The sequence below is a fragment of the Polyodon spathula genome, chromosome 25 (genome assembly GCF_017654505.1).
Source record: "Polyodon spathula isolate WHYD16114869_AA chromosome 25, ASM1765450v1, whole genome shotgun sequence".
Lineage (NCBI taxonomy): Eukaryota > Metazoa > Chordata > Actinopteri > Acipenseriformes > Polyodontidae > Polyodon > Polyodon spathula.
The window spans coordinates 12,037,103-12,054,638 of record NC_054558.1 but is presented as its reverse complement, the minus strand read 5'-3'; the positions used below and the strand labels follow the sequence as shown (position 1 = coordinate 12,054,638).

Below are 17,536 nucleotides of genomic sequence, written 5' to 3'. Positions count from 1 at the left end.
GGAACAGGGACTGGACTAGGACTCATGAACACAATTGACGGACAAGTAACGGCACATAAATTGCAAAATGTGGGCTATAATACTCGGATGGCCCTGGATAAAATTGTACAGTGGATGCCCGACGGTGCGCTCATGCATGTGTATCAAGCGTACTGGGACCGAGTAGCATCCGAGCTGGTCATAGACATAACTAACGTAACTCTACAACAGTGGCAGAACATTACCAAGTGGATGAACTGGACAGAATGTACATTACAAATGTTATATGCATCTCATCAACGTACCAAAGTACAATCATTGATTTTACGACAAAGTAATCATGAATATAAAAAATTTTGGAATATTTCAGAGTTATGGGTGAATGTGGTAAAAGAGTCTACTATGTGTAACAAAACTATGTGTATAGGGAGATATGTTATGCATAATGTAACGAGAGTGACGCCTGTATGTAAGTACTATGTGCATCCTATAATTGCTGGGGGAGCTCACTGGTATCTTCAGGTTACAGGCATGTGGTTGGATACACATACTAATCAGACATATGATTTACTAGATTGTGACAAGACAGACCAAGGCATGGTTTGCTTATTAAGGACAGGATATACTAACCCGTGTTTTACAGACGGACAGGGGTTGTGTGAATGGAGACATGAGCCGTTGAGGGAAATTTTGCACGAAGTTGGCCCTCATAAATTATGTGTAAGTACGGTGCATGCCCATCCACAACTTACTTATGTGCCTTATTCTGGGTGTTTATCAGACATATATCTTTGGCATTGGGGAAATGATACTTATTTGTTAACCAATCATTCTCAGCAAGAGCTTCTCACCAGGATCCAGTGGGAAGTTCTGCATTCAGGAATTCACATTTCCCTGCAAAAACATCAAGTATTGCTGAATCGATCGTCTGAATTAGTTGACTTAGCAAAACAACATCAACACAATGCTACTGTATTAAAAATTAGAACGATAATGGCACAAAATACCATCTTAGGGTTAGGGAAAGTTATTGAACGTAATGCACAAGATGCGTGGTGGTCCATATTTGAGGGATGGTCACCAAAGGCTAAAGGAACATTAAATATATTAATCCATCCCATCTTAATATTATTGGGAATTGTATTTCTTCTATGTGTATGGCAAATATGTTTATGTATCTATCTTCGCAGAATTACACAGCAAACAATGTATTTGGCAGTGCACAGATGAATCTCGACCGAAGGACCGAATGTAATAAAAAAAAAAGGGAAGAAGGGTGTGTTCTAGTAAGTTCCAGAAATGCGTTCGAGTTCATCTGTGCCTTTGCCCTATAATAACCCGTATTACTTATATAACTTGTTTCTGTTAGAATGTTCTAGGGAAAGGGACGGTTTATTCAGAGGGCCGAGCCTCGAGGGAGTGATCTGGCCAATTACTCTCTCGCACGCAGAAGCCTAACTTGGCAAGTTATAAAAAGACGGGGTTCTCCCCTGCTCTGATGAGAGTCAGCCGTGAGGATTAGCGCACAGTCCTGCTCGGTATTTTTGGAGACAGCTGCTTTCTCTTACCAGGGTCGAAGGTCTCTCCCGATCTGCTTGGAAGGGTAAGAATTAGTTCAGTTGCGTCTCATGGATTGTATTGATCTGTGATTAATATAATCTTTGTATGTACCCTTGTCGGGTTGTGTCCCGTTAGGGATATTGTTATTCGCAGTATAGCATCTGTGTATGTAACTGTGTGTGTGTGTGTGTGTGTGTGTGTGTGTGTGAAATAATAAAGGACCTTTTTTTTTTTAAATTACTCTGTGAAGTAATTGTCTTATTTACTTCCACATCAACTTCCTTTTAAATTTGAAGTAATTAAATTTCACACAACATAAGGTAAGCTTTTTCTTTAAATGCATCGATTTCTAAAATGCCATAATTAACAAATCCAAGCTCCTTGTAGTTGGAGCTAAAGCTCAACTTAAGAATCTTGATATAGCTGCCCTGAACCTCAGAAACTGTCTGCCGCTGCCTTCCCCCACAGTACGAAGCCTTGGTGGACAGCAACCTCTCCTTTGATGCCTACATCACCTACGTGGTTAAATCTTCTTCTATCACCTCCGAAACATCTCCAAAGTCCATCCCTATCTTTCCTCACCGGATGCAGAGATACTTTGTCATGCATTTGTGTCCTCTCCACTCCTGCAACTCTCTCTATGGGAGTCGCCAGGCATGCACCAAATACAGAATGCCGCCGCCAGGATCCTTACCAACTACATTTTTTCTTTCAACTGTGTGTAGACATTTTCTACACTTGATCTGGAACTCTAGGCTTGATGCGTGAACACGCCTATCGTAGGGTGGCTTCGAACAATCACAGCTCTCAAGTACTCACTGTTGTGATCTCTTGCTTTCCACTGAATTAGCCGATATCTGTCGGGTTTAGACAAGATAGTCTTGATGACTTTGTTACTGTATCCGATGATTCTTTTAAATTTTGCATCAACAATGTTTCTAAGGATTTCACATCTGTAATATGTAGCATGTTACCAATGCATTGAAAGGTACGCATCGATCTTTGTAAAGCGCTAATGTATATGGTGTTTGTTGTTATTGCATCTTGTAAAGCGCTTTGTGATGGTGGTCCACTATGAAAGTCGTTATATAAAATAAAGATTGACTGATTAATTGTTTGATTGACAATTGTCCCTTGTATTTATTTATTTATTTTTTAATTAGCCAGAATTTAATGTGTTGATTACTTTGTTATTCTTCAGATCAGTTTAGTTCATGGGTGCACAACATACATCCCGCAGGCCAAATCCGGCCCACTAATACGTTTCATTTTTACACGACAACTCAGTTGATGCGGTAGTTATAATAACCAGCAAATCCAATCATGATTGGTTCATTCCTTAAGATTATGACATTCAATTTTTTTGAAATCGCACATTGGTTCGCCAGATGTAAACCAGTGACATAACAGAACCAATCAGAGCAGGGATTTTCCTTATACTACTAGGTTGGCGCTGGCGATATACTTCACAGCGTAGTTGCATTCAGCTATGGCTAAAATAAATAAACGAAAAATTGATATCGAGCATCGACGGTTCAAGGAGACTTGGATGGAAAAATATTTCTTTAATGAAGACAGAGGACTGAATATATGTTTAATTTGTAATGGGAAAGTTGCAGTGCCAAAGGAATTCCATTTGAAGAGGCATTACGACACTAAACATTCCAATATTAATGAATACACAGGAGAATTACGCACACAAAAATTGCAGATCTTAAACGACAGTTATCTGCCCAGCAAAATGTCTTCCAGAAGGTGCAGAAAGAATCAAAAACTATAACGGAGGTAAGCCACGAAATTGCTTCATTAAATTTACAAGACATCTCGCCCTTTCACCAATGTAGATTTTGTCAAAGAATGCTTATTAATAGCATGCGAAAAAAATATGTCCTACTGAAACTCCGAACTTTAAAAAAATCTCTTTGAATCATATGACCGTGCAGCGCCGTGTGTCAAATCTGGGAAAAGACATTTTAAGACAGCTAAAAGATGTGGCAAAAAAGTTTGTGTACTTCTGCCTGGCAGCTACTGACTGCTCAGATGGCAATTTATGTGCGTGGTGTGACGAATGAGTTTGAGGTTTACAAAGAACTAGCTGGAATGGAATCACTTCATGGATGAACAACTGGCACTGACCAGTTTAACAGTCTCCGCAATAAAATTGAGTCTTTAGGTTTTGAATGGCAAAAGCTGGTTGGCATTTCGACAGATGATGCACCGTCAATGACAGGGGAGAGTAATGGAATGATCACACATCTCAAGCAGCACCTGGGCGATAGAGAGGAGCAGCTCATCCAGTATCCCTGCATTATACATCAGCAAAATTTGTGTGGGAAAGATCTGGGTTTCAAACATGTGAAGAATGTTGTTGTCTCCATGGTCAACTTCATATAATCTCATGGACTCAACCACCGTCAATTTAAAATGTATTTAGAAGAAACTGATGCTGAGTACAGTGATGTACTTTATCATACAGAAGTCAGGTGGCTCAGCAGGAGTAGTTAAACGAGGCAGTCTTCCCAGCGACAGCGAGTGGAAGCGACAGCGAGTGGGAGAAGTACAGCGTGGAAAAGTACAGAGCAGTTTCGAAGCAGAAAGGAGAAATTGCATCTTGAATTGCTTTAATCAGAAAACAGAGGACATTGGGGAAACACAGCCGCGTGTGTTTTTCTGATAACAAACAAGCTGAAACTCGGAGCAGCTGATTCAAATTCAGCGCCGTTTTGAGACACGGGCGAGGGGAGGAGCCGACAGCACAGCAGAACAACGCAGTTAAACGAGGCAGTCTTCCCAGCGACAGCGAGTGGAAGCGACAGCGAGTGGGAGAAGTACAGCGTGGAAAAGTACAGAGCAGTTTCGAAGCAGAAAGGAGAAATTGCATCTTGAATTGCTTTAATCAGAAAACAGAGGACATTGGGGAAACACAGCCGCAGCTGTGTGTTTTTCTGATAACAAACAAGCTGAAACTCGGAGCAGCTGATTCAAATTCAGCGCCGTTTTTGAGACACGGGCGAGGGGAGGAGCCGACAGCACAGCAGAACAACGCAGTTAAACGAGGCAGTCTTCCCAGCGACAGCGAGTGGAAGCGACAGCGAGTGGGAGAAGTACAGCGTGGAAAAGTACAGAGCAGTTTCGAAGCAGAAAGGAGAAATTGCATCTTGAATTGCTTTAATCAGAAAACAGAGGACATTGGGGAAACACAGCAGCAGCCGCGTGTGTTTTTCTGATAACAAACAAGCTGAAACTCGGAGCAGCTGATTCAAATTCAGCGCCGTTTTGAGACACGGGCGAGGGGAGGAGCCGACAGCACAGCAGAACAACGCAGTTAAACGAGGCAGTCTTCCCAGCGACAGCGAGTGGAAGCGACAGCGAGTGGGAGAAGTACAGGCGTGGAAAAGTACAGAGCAGTTTAGAAGCAGAAAGGAGAAATTGCATCTTGAATTGCTTTAATCAGAAAACAGAGGACATTGGGGAAACACAGCCGCGTGTGTTTTTCTGATAACAAACAAGCTGAAACTCGGAGCAGCTGATTCAAATTCAGCGCCGTTTTTGAGACACGGGCGAGGGGAGGAGCCGACAGCACAGCAGAACAACGCAGTTAAACGAGGCAGTCTTCCCAGCGACAGCGAGTGGAAGCGACAGCGAGTGGGAGAAGTACAGCGTGGAAAAGTACAGAGCAGTTTCGAAGCAGTTTGAAAGCAGGTTGACGGCTGCAGAAGAAACTAAACTTCAAAAAAAAAAAAAAACCCTCAACATGGTCTTCAAGCCAGTAATCTGTGAAACCTGCTTGATGTGGGAAATCCGAGAAAACCCAGCGGAGCTAAACCAAGTGTGCGTAAAGTGCCGCACGATCCAGGATTTGCATAAACTAGTAAGCATGCTAGAAATGGAGCTGGAAGAAGTGAGACAGCAACAGGATCTTGAGGAACTGGCACACCCACAATTCATGGAAGTCTGCATCACCCCTAACAGACTGAAAGCCACCAGGGAGATAGAAGGTCAGAACAGCTGGGTTCAGGTAGGCAGAAGCAGGGAAAAAAAGAAACTTCGTCAAACACAACCACCAGAAATCAAAACAACCAACAGATTTGAGTCACTTCAGAATGGTGATGAGCAGAACCAACAACAAGAGAATGAAAGGAACAACATCCAGGACCCTATTGACAGTGGTGACAAGACAGTAAAAAGAAGGGAGGTCATGATTGTTGGGGACTCCATATTGAGAAACACAGCAAGTTCAATTCGCAGTTTGGACCCCCTTACTACAACAGTGTGCTGCCTTCCGGGAGCCTCGGTCAAGCACATCACTGAGAACGTGGACAGGCTCCTAGAACGAACAGGAGACGACCCGGTAGTAGTCGTCCACATCGGTACAAACAACATTGGAAGAGACAGACCAAAATCCCTGCAAAACAAATTCAGAGAGCTAGGAAGGAAATTAAAAGAGAAAACCAAAACTGTGGTATTTTCTGGTATACTACCCGCACCTTGCAAAGGACCATATGGACAGCTGGAAATAATAAATCAAAACGAATGGTTGAAGACGTGGTGCACACGGGAAGGCTTCACCTATCTTGATCATTGGACCACTTTCTACAACGAGGACTATCTGTATAGACGGGATGGACTGCATTTAAATAACAAGGGAACTAGTCTACTCGGAGAAAAGATCCTCGAGCAGGTTCGGAAGCATTTAAACTAGAAAGGAAGGGGGGAGAAATGAACAAAAAAACAGAAGGGAGACCGCATCAAAACAAGAACAACAACTCAGGTAAGACAACCATTAAATGTATTTATCTAAATGCTAGAAGTATCAGAAACAAAATTCTAGAACTTGAAGCTACTGCACTAACAGGTAACTATGATGTGATAGGTGTTACAGAAACGTGGTTATCTGAGAGTGATGGGGACGAATATAATATTTGTGGGTATACACTGTATAGGAAAGACAGGCAGGACAGACGAGGAGGAGGGGTAGCGCTATACATAAGAAACAGTCTTGAAGCCCAGGTGTTAAACCTGGACAAAGAAAATAAAACCGAATCAATATGGGTCAGAATAACAGACAAAAATTCAAAAGGCATAATAATAGGAGCATGCTATAGACCGCCAGATTCAGACGGTGAGCACAATAATCTGTTATACAATGACATTAGAAATGCATGTAGCAAAGGAGAAGCCATACTAATGGGGGATTTCAACTTCCCCCAAATAAAATGGGAAAACCCGGTGGGTAGCGCGAAGGATGAAATAGAAATGGTGGAAATGACAAATGACTGCTTCCTAACACAATTTGTCAAGGCACCGACTAGAGGGGAGGCATGCCTTGATTTAGTCTTTTCAAATAACGAAGATAGAATAACTAAAACAGAGGTCAGAGAACCACTGGCAAACTCAGACCACAACATGGTCTCATTTGAAGTGTTTTTTAAAACCCCAAAAGTAAAGACTAAAGCTAAGGTTTACAATTTTAGAAAAGCAAACTATGAAGGTATGAAACAGAGACTAACAGAAGTAGATTGGAGTAAAATAGAGAAAACACCCACAGAAGAAGGATGGTTGTTCTTCAAAAATGTAGTACTAGAGGCGCAAAACAATTATATCCCTAAAGTAGACAAATCTAAATGTAAAACTAAATTGCCAAAATGGTTTAATAGATCAATTAAAAAAAATATTCAGCGAAAAAAGGCACTTTACAGAGCATTAAAAAAGGACCAAAAAGAAAGTACACAGAAAGAGTACACAGAACTGCAAATGCAAGTCAAAAAGGAAGTTAGAAAGGCCAAGAGAGAAATAGAAATGAACATTGCTAAAGGAGCTAAAACCAATTCCAAAATGTTTTTCCAATATTACAACAGCAAGAGAACATTCAAAGAGGAGATTAAATGTTTAAGAGATACAAATGGCAAAATCATAGAGGAAGAAAAAAAAAAAAATAGCAAATATGTTAAATGATTACTTTTCACAAGTTTTTACAAAGGAAGATACTGACAACATGCCCCACATGTCATCCAGTTCCTATCCAGTTTTAAATAACTTTAGCATAACTGAGGCAGAAGTGTTAAAGGGACTAGGAGCTCTTAAAATAAACAAATCCCCTGGGCCGGATGAGATCCTCCCAGTAGTACTCAAAGAAATGAAAGAAGTAATTTACAAACCGCTAACCAAGATCATGCAGCAGTCTCTTGACACAGGGGTGGTACCGACAGACTGGAAAATTGCAAACGTAATACCGATCCACAAAAAGGGAAACAAAACTGAACCAGGTAACTACAGACCAGTAAGCCTGACTTCTATTATATGCAAACTTATGGAAACTATAATAAGATCCAAAATGGAAAATTACCTATATGGTAACAGGGTACTGGGAGACAGTCAACATGGTTTTAGGAAAGGGAGATCGTGCCTAACTAACTTGCTTGATTTTTTTGAGGATGCAACATCGATAATGGATAATTGCAAAGCATATGACATGGTTTATTTAGATTTCCAGAAAGCTTTTGACAAAGTCCCGCACAAAAGATTAATTCTCAAACTGAACGCAGTTGGGATTCAAGGAAACACATGTACATGGATTAGGGAGTGGTTAACATGTAGAAAACAGAAAGTACTGATTAGAGGAAAAACCTCAGAATGGAGTGTGGTAACCAGCGGTGTACCACAGGGATCAGTATTAGGTCCTCTGCTATTCCTAATCTACATTAATGATTTAGATTCTGGTATAGTAAGCAAACTTGTTAAATTTGCAGACGACACAAAAGTAGGAGGAGTGGCAAACACTGTTGCAGCAGCAAAGGTCATTCAAAATGATCTAGACAAGATTCAGAACTGGGCAGATACATGGCAAATGACATTTAATAGAGAAAAGTGTAAGGTACTGCACGCAGGAAATAAAAATGTACATTATAAATATCATATGGGAGATATTGAAATTGGAGAAGGAATCTATGAAAAAGACCTAGGAGTTTTTGTTGACTCAGAAATGTCTTCATCTAGGCAATGTGGGGAAGCTATAAAAAAGGCTAACAAGATGCTCGGATACATTGTGAAAAGTGTTGAATTTAAATCAAGGGAAGTAATGTTAAAACTGTACAATGCACTTGTAAGACCTCATCTTGAATATTGTGTGCAGTTCTGGTCACCTCGCTATAAAAAAGATATTGCTGCTCTAGAAAGAGTGCAAAGAAGAGCGACCAGAATTATTCCGGGCTTAAAAGGCATGTCATATGCAGACAGGCTAAAAGAATTGAATCTGTTCAGTCTTGAACAAAGAAGACTACGTGGCGACCTAATTCAAGCATTCAAAATTCTAAAAGGTATTGACAGTGTCGACGCAAGGGACTTTTTCAGCCTGAAAAAAGAAACAAGGACCAGGGGTCACAAATGGAGTTTAGAAAAAGGGGCATTCAGAACAGAAAATAGGAGACACTTTTTTACACAGAGAATTGTGAGGGTCTGGAATCAACTCCCCAGTAATGTTGTTGAAGCTGACACCCTGGGATCCTTCAAGAAGCTGCTTGATGAGATTTTGGGATCAATAAGCTACTAACAACCAAACGAGCAAGATGGGCCGAATGGCCTCCTCTCGTTTGTAAACTTTCTTATGTTCTTATGTTCTTATGAGTAAAGTCTTGAAAAGGTTTGTGGCGCTGCTGCTGGAGATTAAATCTTTTTTTAACAGAGAAAGAAAGACCTGTGACCCTACTGGAGGATCCTAAGTGGCTTTGTGATCTTGCTTTCCTTGTTGACCTTATTGCCCATCTTAATGATCTCAATGTTCTGCATCAGGGAAAGGAACAACTTGTGTGTGACCTTGCCTGCCAAATCACATCTTTTCAAACTAAACTGAAACTGTTCTATATGCAACTGCAGCGAGGTGATCTCTCTCACTTTCCTACATGCCAGCAGGTGTTTTCAGATCACAATTGTGACTCCGGGCCCTACGCTGAAGTCGTGGGGAAGCTTCAGTCTTCATTTGAGTAGCGATTCTAAGACTTTCGTAGAGACACTCAAAAGCTGAAGTTATTCGCTGACCCATTTTCAACTTACCCGGAAGTGGAATCAAGTATTCAACTTTAATTTATCGACCTGCAATGCTCTGACTCACTTCGCCGTAAATATCGCGAACGAAATCTGCTCAATTTCTACAATTGCCTTGATTCTGAAAAGTTTCTGAAACTGCGACAGAGAGCCATGAAGTTTGCTTGTCTTTTTGACAGTACGTTCTTTTGCGAGCGTGCCTTTACTCTGCTGAGTCTCAACATATCAAAACAACGCAATCGGATTACGGATGATAATCTTGAAGCAGTTATGCGTCTGGCAACGTCGAAAATAAAACCTGGCATTCTGAAATTGGTCTCCGAGAGACAGTGCAACATGTCACATTATTCCCAAGAAAGCATCCACTCGTAAGTATCACACACTTACGTTATTAGTGTTTTCCAACCGGTTATAAGTTCTCACTAACAGCCCAGGATTTTGCTTTTTCCCCAATTAAAACAAACATTCAGGGAAAATAATAATTGTAGATTGCTTGTGCACAATGAACAATTCCCACAGTCCATTTAGGTCCCAGAACATGATTGTTTTCATTTGTAAAGCAGTGAATAATTTTAAATCAATGACGTGCTGATTAGATCAAAAACCCAGACTGTTAGTGAGTCTCCAGGACTGATAAAGGCGGGAAAAGTGATTTCAAGCAAATTATGCTGTCAAACACCGGTCATAATTCCCTGCATTTTATATATGGAGCCATTATTAGCTTGTTATTGTTTGGCAGAATTCTTAATAGAAGCTATGCTGTTAAACAAACTTTGTCATTTGGGTTTTCATATAAACAAAAAATATTAGTATCTGGTTATTTATGGTTGAAAACAAAACAAAACAAAACAAAAAAGTTTTATTAGTGGCCCTCAGAAGTCATTGGGATTGTCCATGTGGCCCTCCCAGCAAAAAAGCTGTGCACCACTGGTTTAGTTGGAGCGGCTACACAGACATCTGGAAGTTTAGGACTGAACTGCAGGTCAGTCACGTCATTCTAATTCTCCCGTGAATTTCATAGGGCCATACATATAAAGTACATGACACTGACATTGTACATAAATATTGTAGGTTAAAAGTGCTGCCTGCACATTTGGGTTAACGGATTCAAACTCTGTAGCATTTTGCATATTTCCACCTCAAATATACCTGTCTCAGCGACATCTTTCTTCCCAATACGATCAAAGGCATCTTGCTCCACATTTAGGTCCTTGTTCTCTTCTTTGTCTCCCATTTCCACGAAGCATTAGATGCATCAACGCCCTGGAAGTAAGAATAATAACCAAATTAAGAAGCAACAATGAGGGAATCAGATTTCAGGATTCTTTTTAAGGAGTGCACAAAAAATGTAAGGTTGCATCATGTGATAACTCCCAATGTGCTTTGGAGCAACTGAAGAAGTCATTGTGATTTGTTCTGAAGCCTTGCCCACTCATTGAGGCTCAGTCTTAAATGCAGCTGGTTGAAAATGTTACACATAATGAATCAGGGGTGTACACAGCATTTCGTAAAAAGAAAAAAAAAAAAAATATGATACATATAGATAGAGATACAGATAGACAGAGCCACGTTATGCTGCGGAATCAGTTATAACACGGGAGGGTCGTGATGCCCATTTGCTCCATAATGCCATTACAGTAGCCCTTTTATAATCATTATAAAGGCGGAACACAAATAGCACGTTCTTTTTAAGTATGGCTCCCCACTATAGCGTCATAAAGGGTGAGCACTGTATGTATGTGTGTGTGTATGCATATATAATAAAATGGAGTCTTTAGGTTTTGAATGGCAAAAGCTGGTTGGCATTTCGACAGATGGTGCAAAGTCTTGAAAAGGTTTGCAGCGCTGCTGCTGGAGATTAAGTCTTTTTTAACATAGAAAGAAAGACCTGTGACCCTATTGGAGGATCCTAAGTGGCTTTGTGATCTTGCTTTCCTTGTTGACCTTACTGCCCATCTTAATGATCTCAAGCAGGCTCCCTTGAGAAAGATATGTACAACATATGGAAACGTTGGGCAGCTGGCTCTTTGAGCTAATATATATATATATATATACTATATATATATATATATATATATATATATACTATATATATATAGAGAGAGAGAGAGAGAGAGAGAGAGAGAGAGAGAGAGAGAGAGAGAGAGAGAGAGAGAGAGAGAGAGAGAGAGAGAGGAGACACACACACACACACACAGTGGCTCTCAAAAGTATTCACCCCCCTTGGACTTTGACATTTTATTGTGTTACAACATGGAATCTAGTCAGGGAGGCCACGAAGAGGCCTAAGGCAACTCTAAAGGAGTGCTTCACAAAACTGGCCTTTATGGGAGAGTGGCATAAATAAAGCCATTGATGAAAAAAACTCACATCAAATCTCGGCTACAGTTTGCCAGAAGGCATGTGGGAGGCTCCGAGACCAAGTGGAAGAAGATTTTATGGTCTGATGAGACCAAAATAGAGCTTTTGGCTTCAACGCTTAGCATTATGTTTGATGCAAGCATAACACCGCACATCATCCTGAGAACACCATCCCTACCGTGAAGCACGGTGGTGGCAGCATCATGCTATGGGGATGCTTCTCTGTGTCAGGGCCTGGAAAGCTTGTGAAGATAGAGGGCAAAATGGATGCAGCAAAGTACAGAGAAATCCTAGAGGAAAACCTGCTGAAGTCTGCAAGAGACCTGGGACTTGGGAGAAGATTCATCTTCCAGCAGGACAATGACCCCAAACATACAGCCAAAGCCACACTGGAGTGGCTTCAAAACAAAAAGGTCAATGTCCTGGAGTGGCCCAGTCAAAGCCCGGACCTCAGTCCAACTGAGTTGAAAATTGCTGTTCACCAAAGGTCCCCTCCAACTTGACGGAGCTTGAGCAATTTTGCAAAGAAGAATGGGCAAAAATTGCAGTGTCCAGATGTGCAAAGCTGGTAGAGACTTACCCAAATAGACTCATGGCTGTAATTGCTGCCAAAGGTGCCTCTACCAAATATTGACTCAAGGGGGTGAATACTTATGCAATCAATTATTTTTTGTTTTATATTTGTAATTCATTTAGAATAATTTGTAGATTTTATTTTTCACTTTGACATTATGGACTTTGTGTTGATAGGTAGCAAAAACTCATAATTCAAACTCATAATTAAAACTGGCACACGAGTGAATCTATGCTGCTGTAATAAAGCACAATACCTTGTGCCTGGTTGGTTAATAATGTGTTTCACTACTCTTGCTCAAATTGTTTTTCAAATGTCATTAGTGGGGTATATGTCCTAAGTAGTGAATACTGTTTCAACGAATTAATCTTACACTCATTAATCCACGCCCCTTGTAAGAGCAATCCTAAATTCGCTCACGTGTAACCAATCGTCTTCAAAATCACACACCAAGTTAAGTGGCCTCCACCTGTGTTAAATTGTAGTGATGCAGCAGTTCCTGTAGGTTCCCTCTTCTGGGTAGTGCATTTCAAAGCAAAGGCTCAACCATGAGCACCAAGACTCTTTCAAAAGAACTCCAGGACAAAGTTGTTGAAAGTCACAGATCAGCGGATGTGTATAAAAAAAATCAAATATCACCAATACCCTGCCTAGGTCTATGGCACCACCAAGACCCTGCCTAGATCAGGCCGTCCCTCCAAACTGGATGACCGATGAAGAAGGAGACTGATCAGAGAGGCTACCAAGAGGCCATTGGCAACTTTGCAAGAGCTACAGGCTTTTATGGTCAAAGTGTGCATGTGACAACAATATCCCAAGCACTCCACAAATCCGGCCTGCATGGTAGGGTGGCAAGAAGGAAGCCATTACCCAAGAATGCCAACCTTGAATCATGTTTGAAGTACGCAAAAAAACACTCAGGAGATTCTGTAGCCATGTGGCAAAAAGTTTTATGGTCTGACAAAACTAAAATCGTTATGTTTGGCACAAACCTAACACAGCACATCACCCAAAGAACACCATCCCTACTGTGAAGTATGGTGGTGGCAGCATCATGTTATGGGGATGTTTCTCATCGTCAGGGACTGGGGCACTTCTCAGGATAGAAGAGAAAATGAATGGAGCAAAGTACAGAGACGCCCTTGAGGAAAACCTGCTGCCCTCTGCAAGAAAGCTGAAACTGGGACGGAAGTTCACCTTTCAGCATGACAACGACCCAAAGCACACAGCCAAAGCTACACTGGAGTGGCTAAGGAACAAAAAGTTAAATGGCCTTGAGATGCCAAGACAAAGCTCTGACTTGAATCTAATCAAAAATGTGTGGCATGACCTGAAGATTGCTGTCCATCAATGCTCCCCAAGGAACTTGACATAGCTTGAACAGTTTTGTAAAGAAGAATGGTGAAAGATTGCTAAATCTAGGTGTGCAAAGTTGGTAGAGACCTATCCCAACAGGCTCACAGCTGTAATTGCTGCCGAAGGTGCTTCCACCAAGTATTAACTCAGGGGGGGGGGGGGGGGGGGGGGGGGGGGGGGGGGGGGGGGTGAGACTTATCCAATTATGGTATTGCAGTTTTGAATTTTTAATATATAATTGTTTTCTCAATAAAAACTTATTTCTCCTTAACAATGTGGAGTATGGTGTTTAGATAAGTGGAAAAAACTAAATTTAAATGCATGAAACTCTGAGGTACTGTCAGAGAGACGGCCGGAGTGGGTGGCGTCAGACCAGAAGCAGGAAATAAACAGAGAGGTGGAGTTTGGTTGAGCTGAGCGAATGCTTTCGCTCAGCATTTAATAAATAAACAGAACAGAAAATAAACGTTGGTAACAATACAAAAACAGGATAATGCACACGTCACCTAAACAAAAAAGACAAACAAAATGGACTAGACAGACAAACACAGTGAGCAGTTTCACTATTCTTTTTAACTTTACCTCCATCTCCAATCCCGTTCTCCACTCACCGAACACCCAACCGCGAGTATATGAAAACGTGCATCTATATATACTGTTGTGCTGGGATTCAATTACTAATTAATTATTCACTTGAATCCCAGCACATGAATTAATTATGTGCAACCTCGTGCTCACATATTAACTACTTTAAATGTAAGTGAAGTGATGTACAATCCCGCGCCTAAATACAAATATACATTTTAAACACTCGTGTTACAGACCCGTTTATATCCCGTGTACCAATGACTGTACACCAACATTTAACACACCACACGCAACATATAACAGAAAATACACACAGGGGCGGGAACTTTGTCACATCCCCCCCCCCCCCCCCCCCCCCGTGCAAAGCACACATGGCCTCAATGGCCACCTCCCCCCTTAAAAGCCCAAAAGTCCAGCACAAAGTCCTGGGCCAGGACCGCAGGCTTCAAGGGGCCCACAGGTCGTAAGGCTGTCAGCAGCAATGCTGACAGCAGGGTGGCATTCTCCTGCCAGGGTAGTCCTGGCAGCGGAAAGGCTGCTTGGGGGGTGGTCTCCTGACCTCCCCCCTTCTTCGGAGCTGGCAGCTCCCCTTGGTGGGGCTCCGACCACAGTACTTCCGGCAGCGAAGCAACTGCAGTGGGAACAGGTCTCCTGACCTCCCCCACGATCTCCATCAGCGAAGAGGCTGCAGTGGGAGCAGGTCTCCTGACCTCCCCCACGATCTCCTGCAGCAAAACTGCTGCTGGGGTTGGTGGGCTCCAGACCTCCTCCCCCTTCTTCGTGGCCGGCAGCTCCCCTTGGTGGGGTTCCGGCCACAGTACTTACTGCTGTGATGCGGAGCAACAGGCAGCCCCAGGCAATGCAAAGCGGCTGGCAACCCCAGGCGATGCGGAGCGGCTGGCAACCCCAGGCGATGCAGAGCGGCAGGCGACCCCAGGCGATGCTGAGCGGCGGGCAACCCCAGGCGATGCTGAGCGGCGGGCAACCCCAGGCGATGCTGAGCGGCGGGCAACCCCAGGCGATGCTGAGCGGCGGGCAACCCCAGGCGATGCTGAGCGGCGGGCAACCCCAGGCGATGCTGAGCGGCGGGCAACCCCAGGCGATGCTGAGCGGCGGGCAACCCCAGGCGATGCTGAGCGGCGGGCAACCCCAGGCGATGCTGAGCGGCGGGCAACCCCAGGCGATGCAGAGCGGCGGGCCTTGGGCGAAGCGAGGCACCCCAGGCGATGCTGAGCGGCGGGCAACCCCAGGCGATGCTGAGCGGCCTTGGGCAACCCCAGGCGATGCTGAGCGCGGGCAACCCCAGGCGATGCTGAGCGGCGGGCAACCCCAGGCGATGCTGAGCGGCATGGCAACCCCAGGCGATGCTGAGCGGCTGGCAACCCCAGGCGATGCTGAGCGGCGGGCAACCCAGGCAACAACCAGTGGGAGGCATCCTTCCACTCCGGCGACAGCGTGGCAGGCATCCTTGGGATGACGCGAAAGGCAGGTTTCATCCTTGGGCGAAGCGAGGCAGGGAGATGGGAGCTGCATGTCGTCTACCTTCAGGCCATTGAGGATGCAGGTAGGCGTGGATCCTCCCACTTGGAACGCAACCTGCTGGGGCAGTCCCATATCGGCAGCCAAGTGTTACAGAGATCACCATGGCCAGACCAGAAGCAGGAAATAAACAGAGAGGTGGAGTTTGGTTGCGCTGAGCGAATGCTTTCGCTCGGCATTTAATAAACAGAACAGATAATAAACGTTGGTAACAATACAAAAACAGGACACGGCACATGTCGCCAAAACAAAAAAGACAAACAAAACGGACTAGACAGACAAACACGGTGAGCAGATACTTTCACTATTCTTTTTAACTTTAACTATGCTTTTTATCTTTACCTCCATCTCCAATCCTGTTCTCCACTCACTGAACACCCAACCGCGAGTATGTGAAAACGTATATATACTGTTGTGCTGGGATTCAATTACTAATTAATTATTCACTTGAATCCCAGCACGTGAATTAATTATGTGCAACCTCGTGCTCACATATTAACTACTTTAAATGTATGTGAAGTGATGTACAATCCCATGCCTAAATACAAATATACATTTTAAACACTCTTGTTACAGACCTGTTTATATCCCGTGTACCAATGACTGTACACCAACATTTAACAAACCACATGCAACATATAACAGAAAATACACACAGGGGCGGGCACTTTGTCACTGGTACTGACACAAAAAATGTGAAAAAAAGTTCAAGGGGGTGTAGACTTTCAATATGCACTAATATATATTGTAAGATGGCAGGGGGAGGGTCAGATTCCTCCTTGCCTAAAAACATGTGAAAATGCACACTGTGTTTAATTGAATTGCTTTTGTTTAATTTGTTTGTTTAATTGTATTATTTGTGTTAATTATTTTATTGTTAATTATCCCCTGCACCTGGATATCATTGTAAATTAGAGCCAGGTGCAGGGTATTTAAGGAAAGCAGCCAGTTTGCTCAGGGCTGTTGCTGTTGTGGAGCAAAGAGTCCGACTGGAAGTCGTAAGGACTGTGTAAAACCTACGTTTGGTTTTACATAAATTTGTGGTAGTGTTTTGTTGTCATATTATATGTCATGTAAACAGCTTAGTTGTCCTGTGTGTTAGACAGGGACCTGCATATATTTAGTTAGTGCTCAATGAGAGATAGGTGTTTGTTTGTTTCTGTTTGATTTATTTTAAAAATCAAAAAGTTTTATTTTTGGGTCACATTCTTAAAGGGGCACGAACCCGAATAACGGCCAATTTGTTTACATATATATATATATATATATATATATATATATATATATATAATCTATATATTTTCTCTTTCAGTGGCAACAGTGTTTGTACGCTCCAGGGGGTCAATGTGGTCCCCTCTCAATTTTAGGGAGGCATTTTCTTCAGTGAGGGGGTCAATATGTTTGATTCAGAACCAATTACCATTTCTTATTTTTGTTTGTCTTAAATATGCCAAAAGAGTTTACTGACCTTTTGTTTCTGAAGAACAAAAAATAAAACTGTAAAGCTGTAGATACAACCAAGGTGTCTCTACAACGTTC

The 17,536-nt window shown here is 42.6% G+C and overlaps 2 protein-coding genes across 3 annotated transcripts in view; both read right to left on the bottom strand.

Annotated features, from left to right (window-relative positions):
- The window catches only part of LOC121299468 (sodium- and chloride-dependent GABA transporter 2-like), a 749,163-nt gene that overhangs the window by 106,353 nt on the left and 625,274 nt on the right, over window positions 1-17,536 (bottom strand). The gene's annotated exons all lie outside the window — the stretch shown is intronic.
- Window positions 1-17,536, bottom strand: part of LOC121299467 (NACHT, LRR and PYD domains-containing protein 3-like) — a 95,463-nt gene that overhangs the window by 72,534 nt on the left and 5,393 nt on the right. For both annotated transcript variants that reach the window (XM_041227176.1, XM_041227179.1), the window contains exon 2: window positions 10,729-10,842. Coding sequence is in view for 1 of the 2 variants with exons in the window: in XM_041227179.1 (XP_041083113.1) it covers window positions 10,729-10,813 (85 nt within the window). In the remaining variant the exon portion in view is untranslated. The remainder of the gene's footprint in view (window positions 1-10,728; window positions 10,843-17,536) is intronic.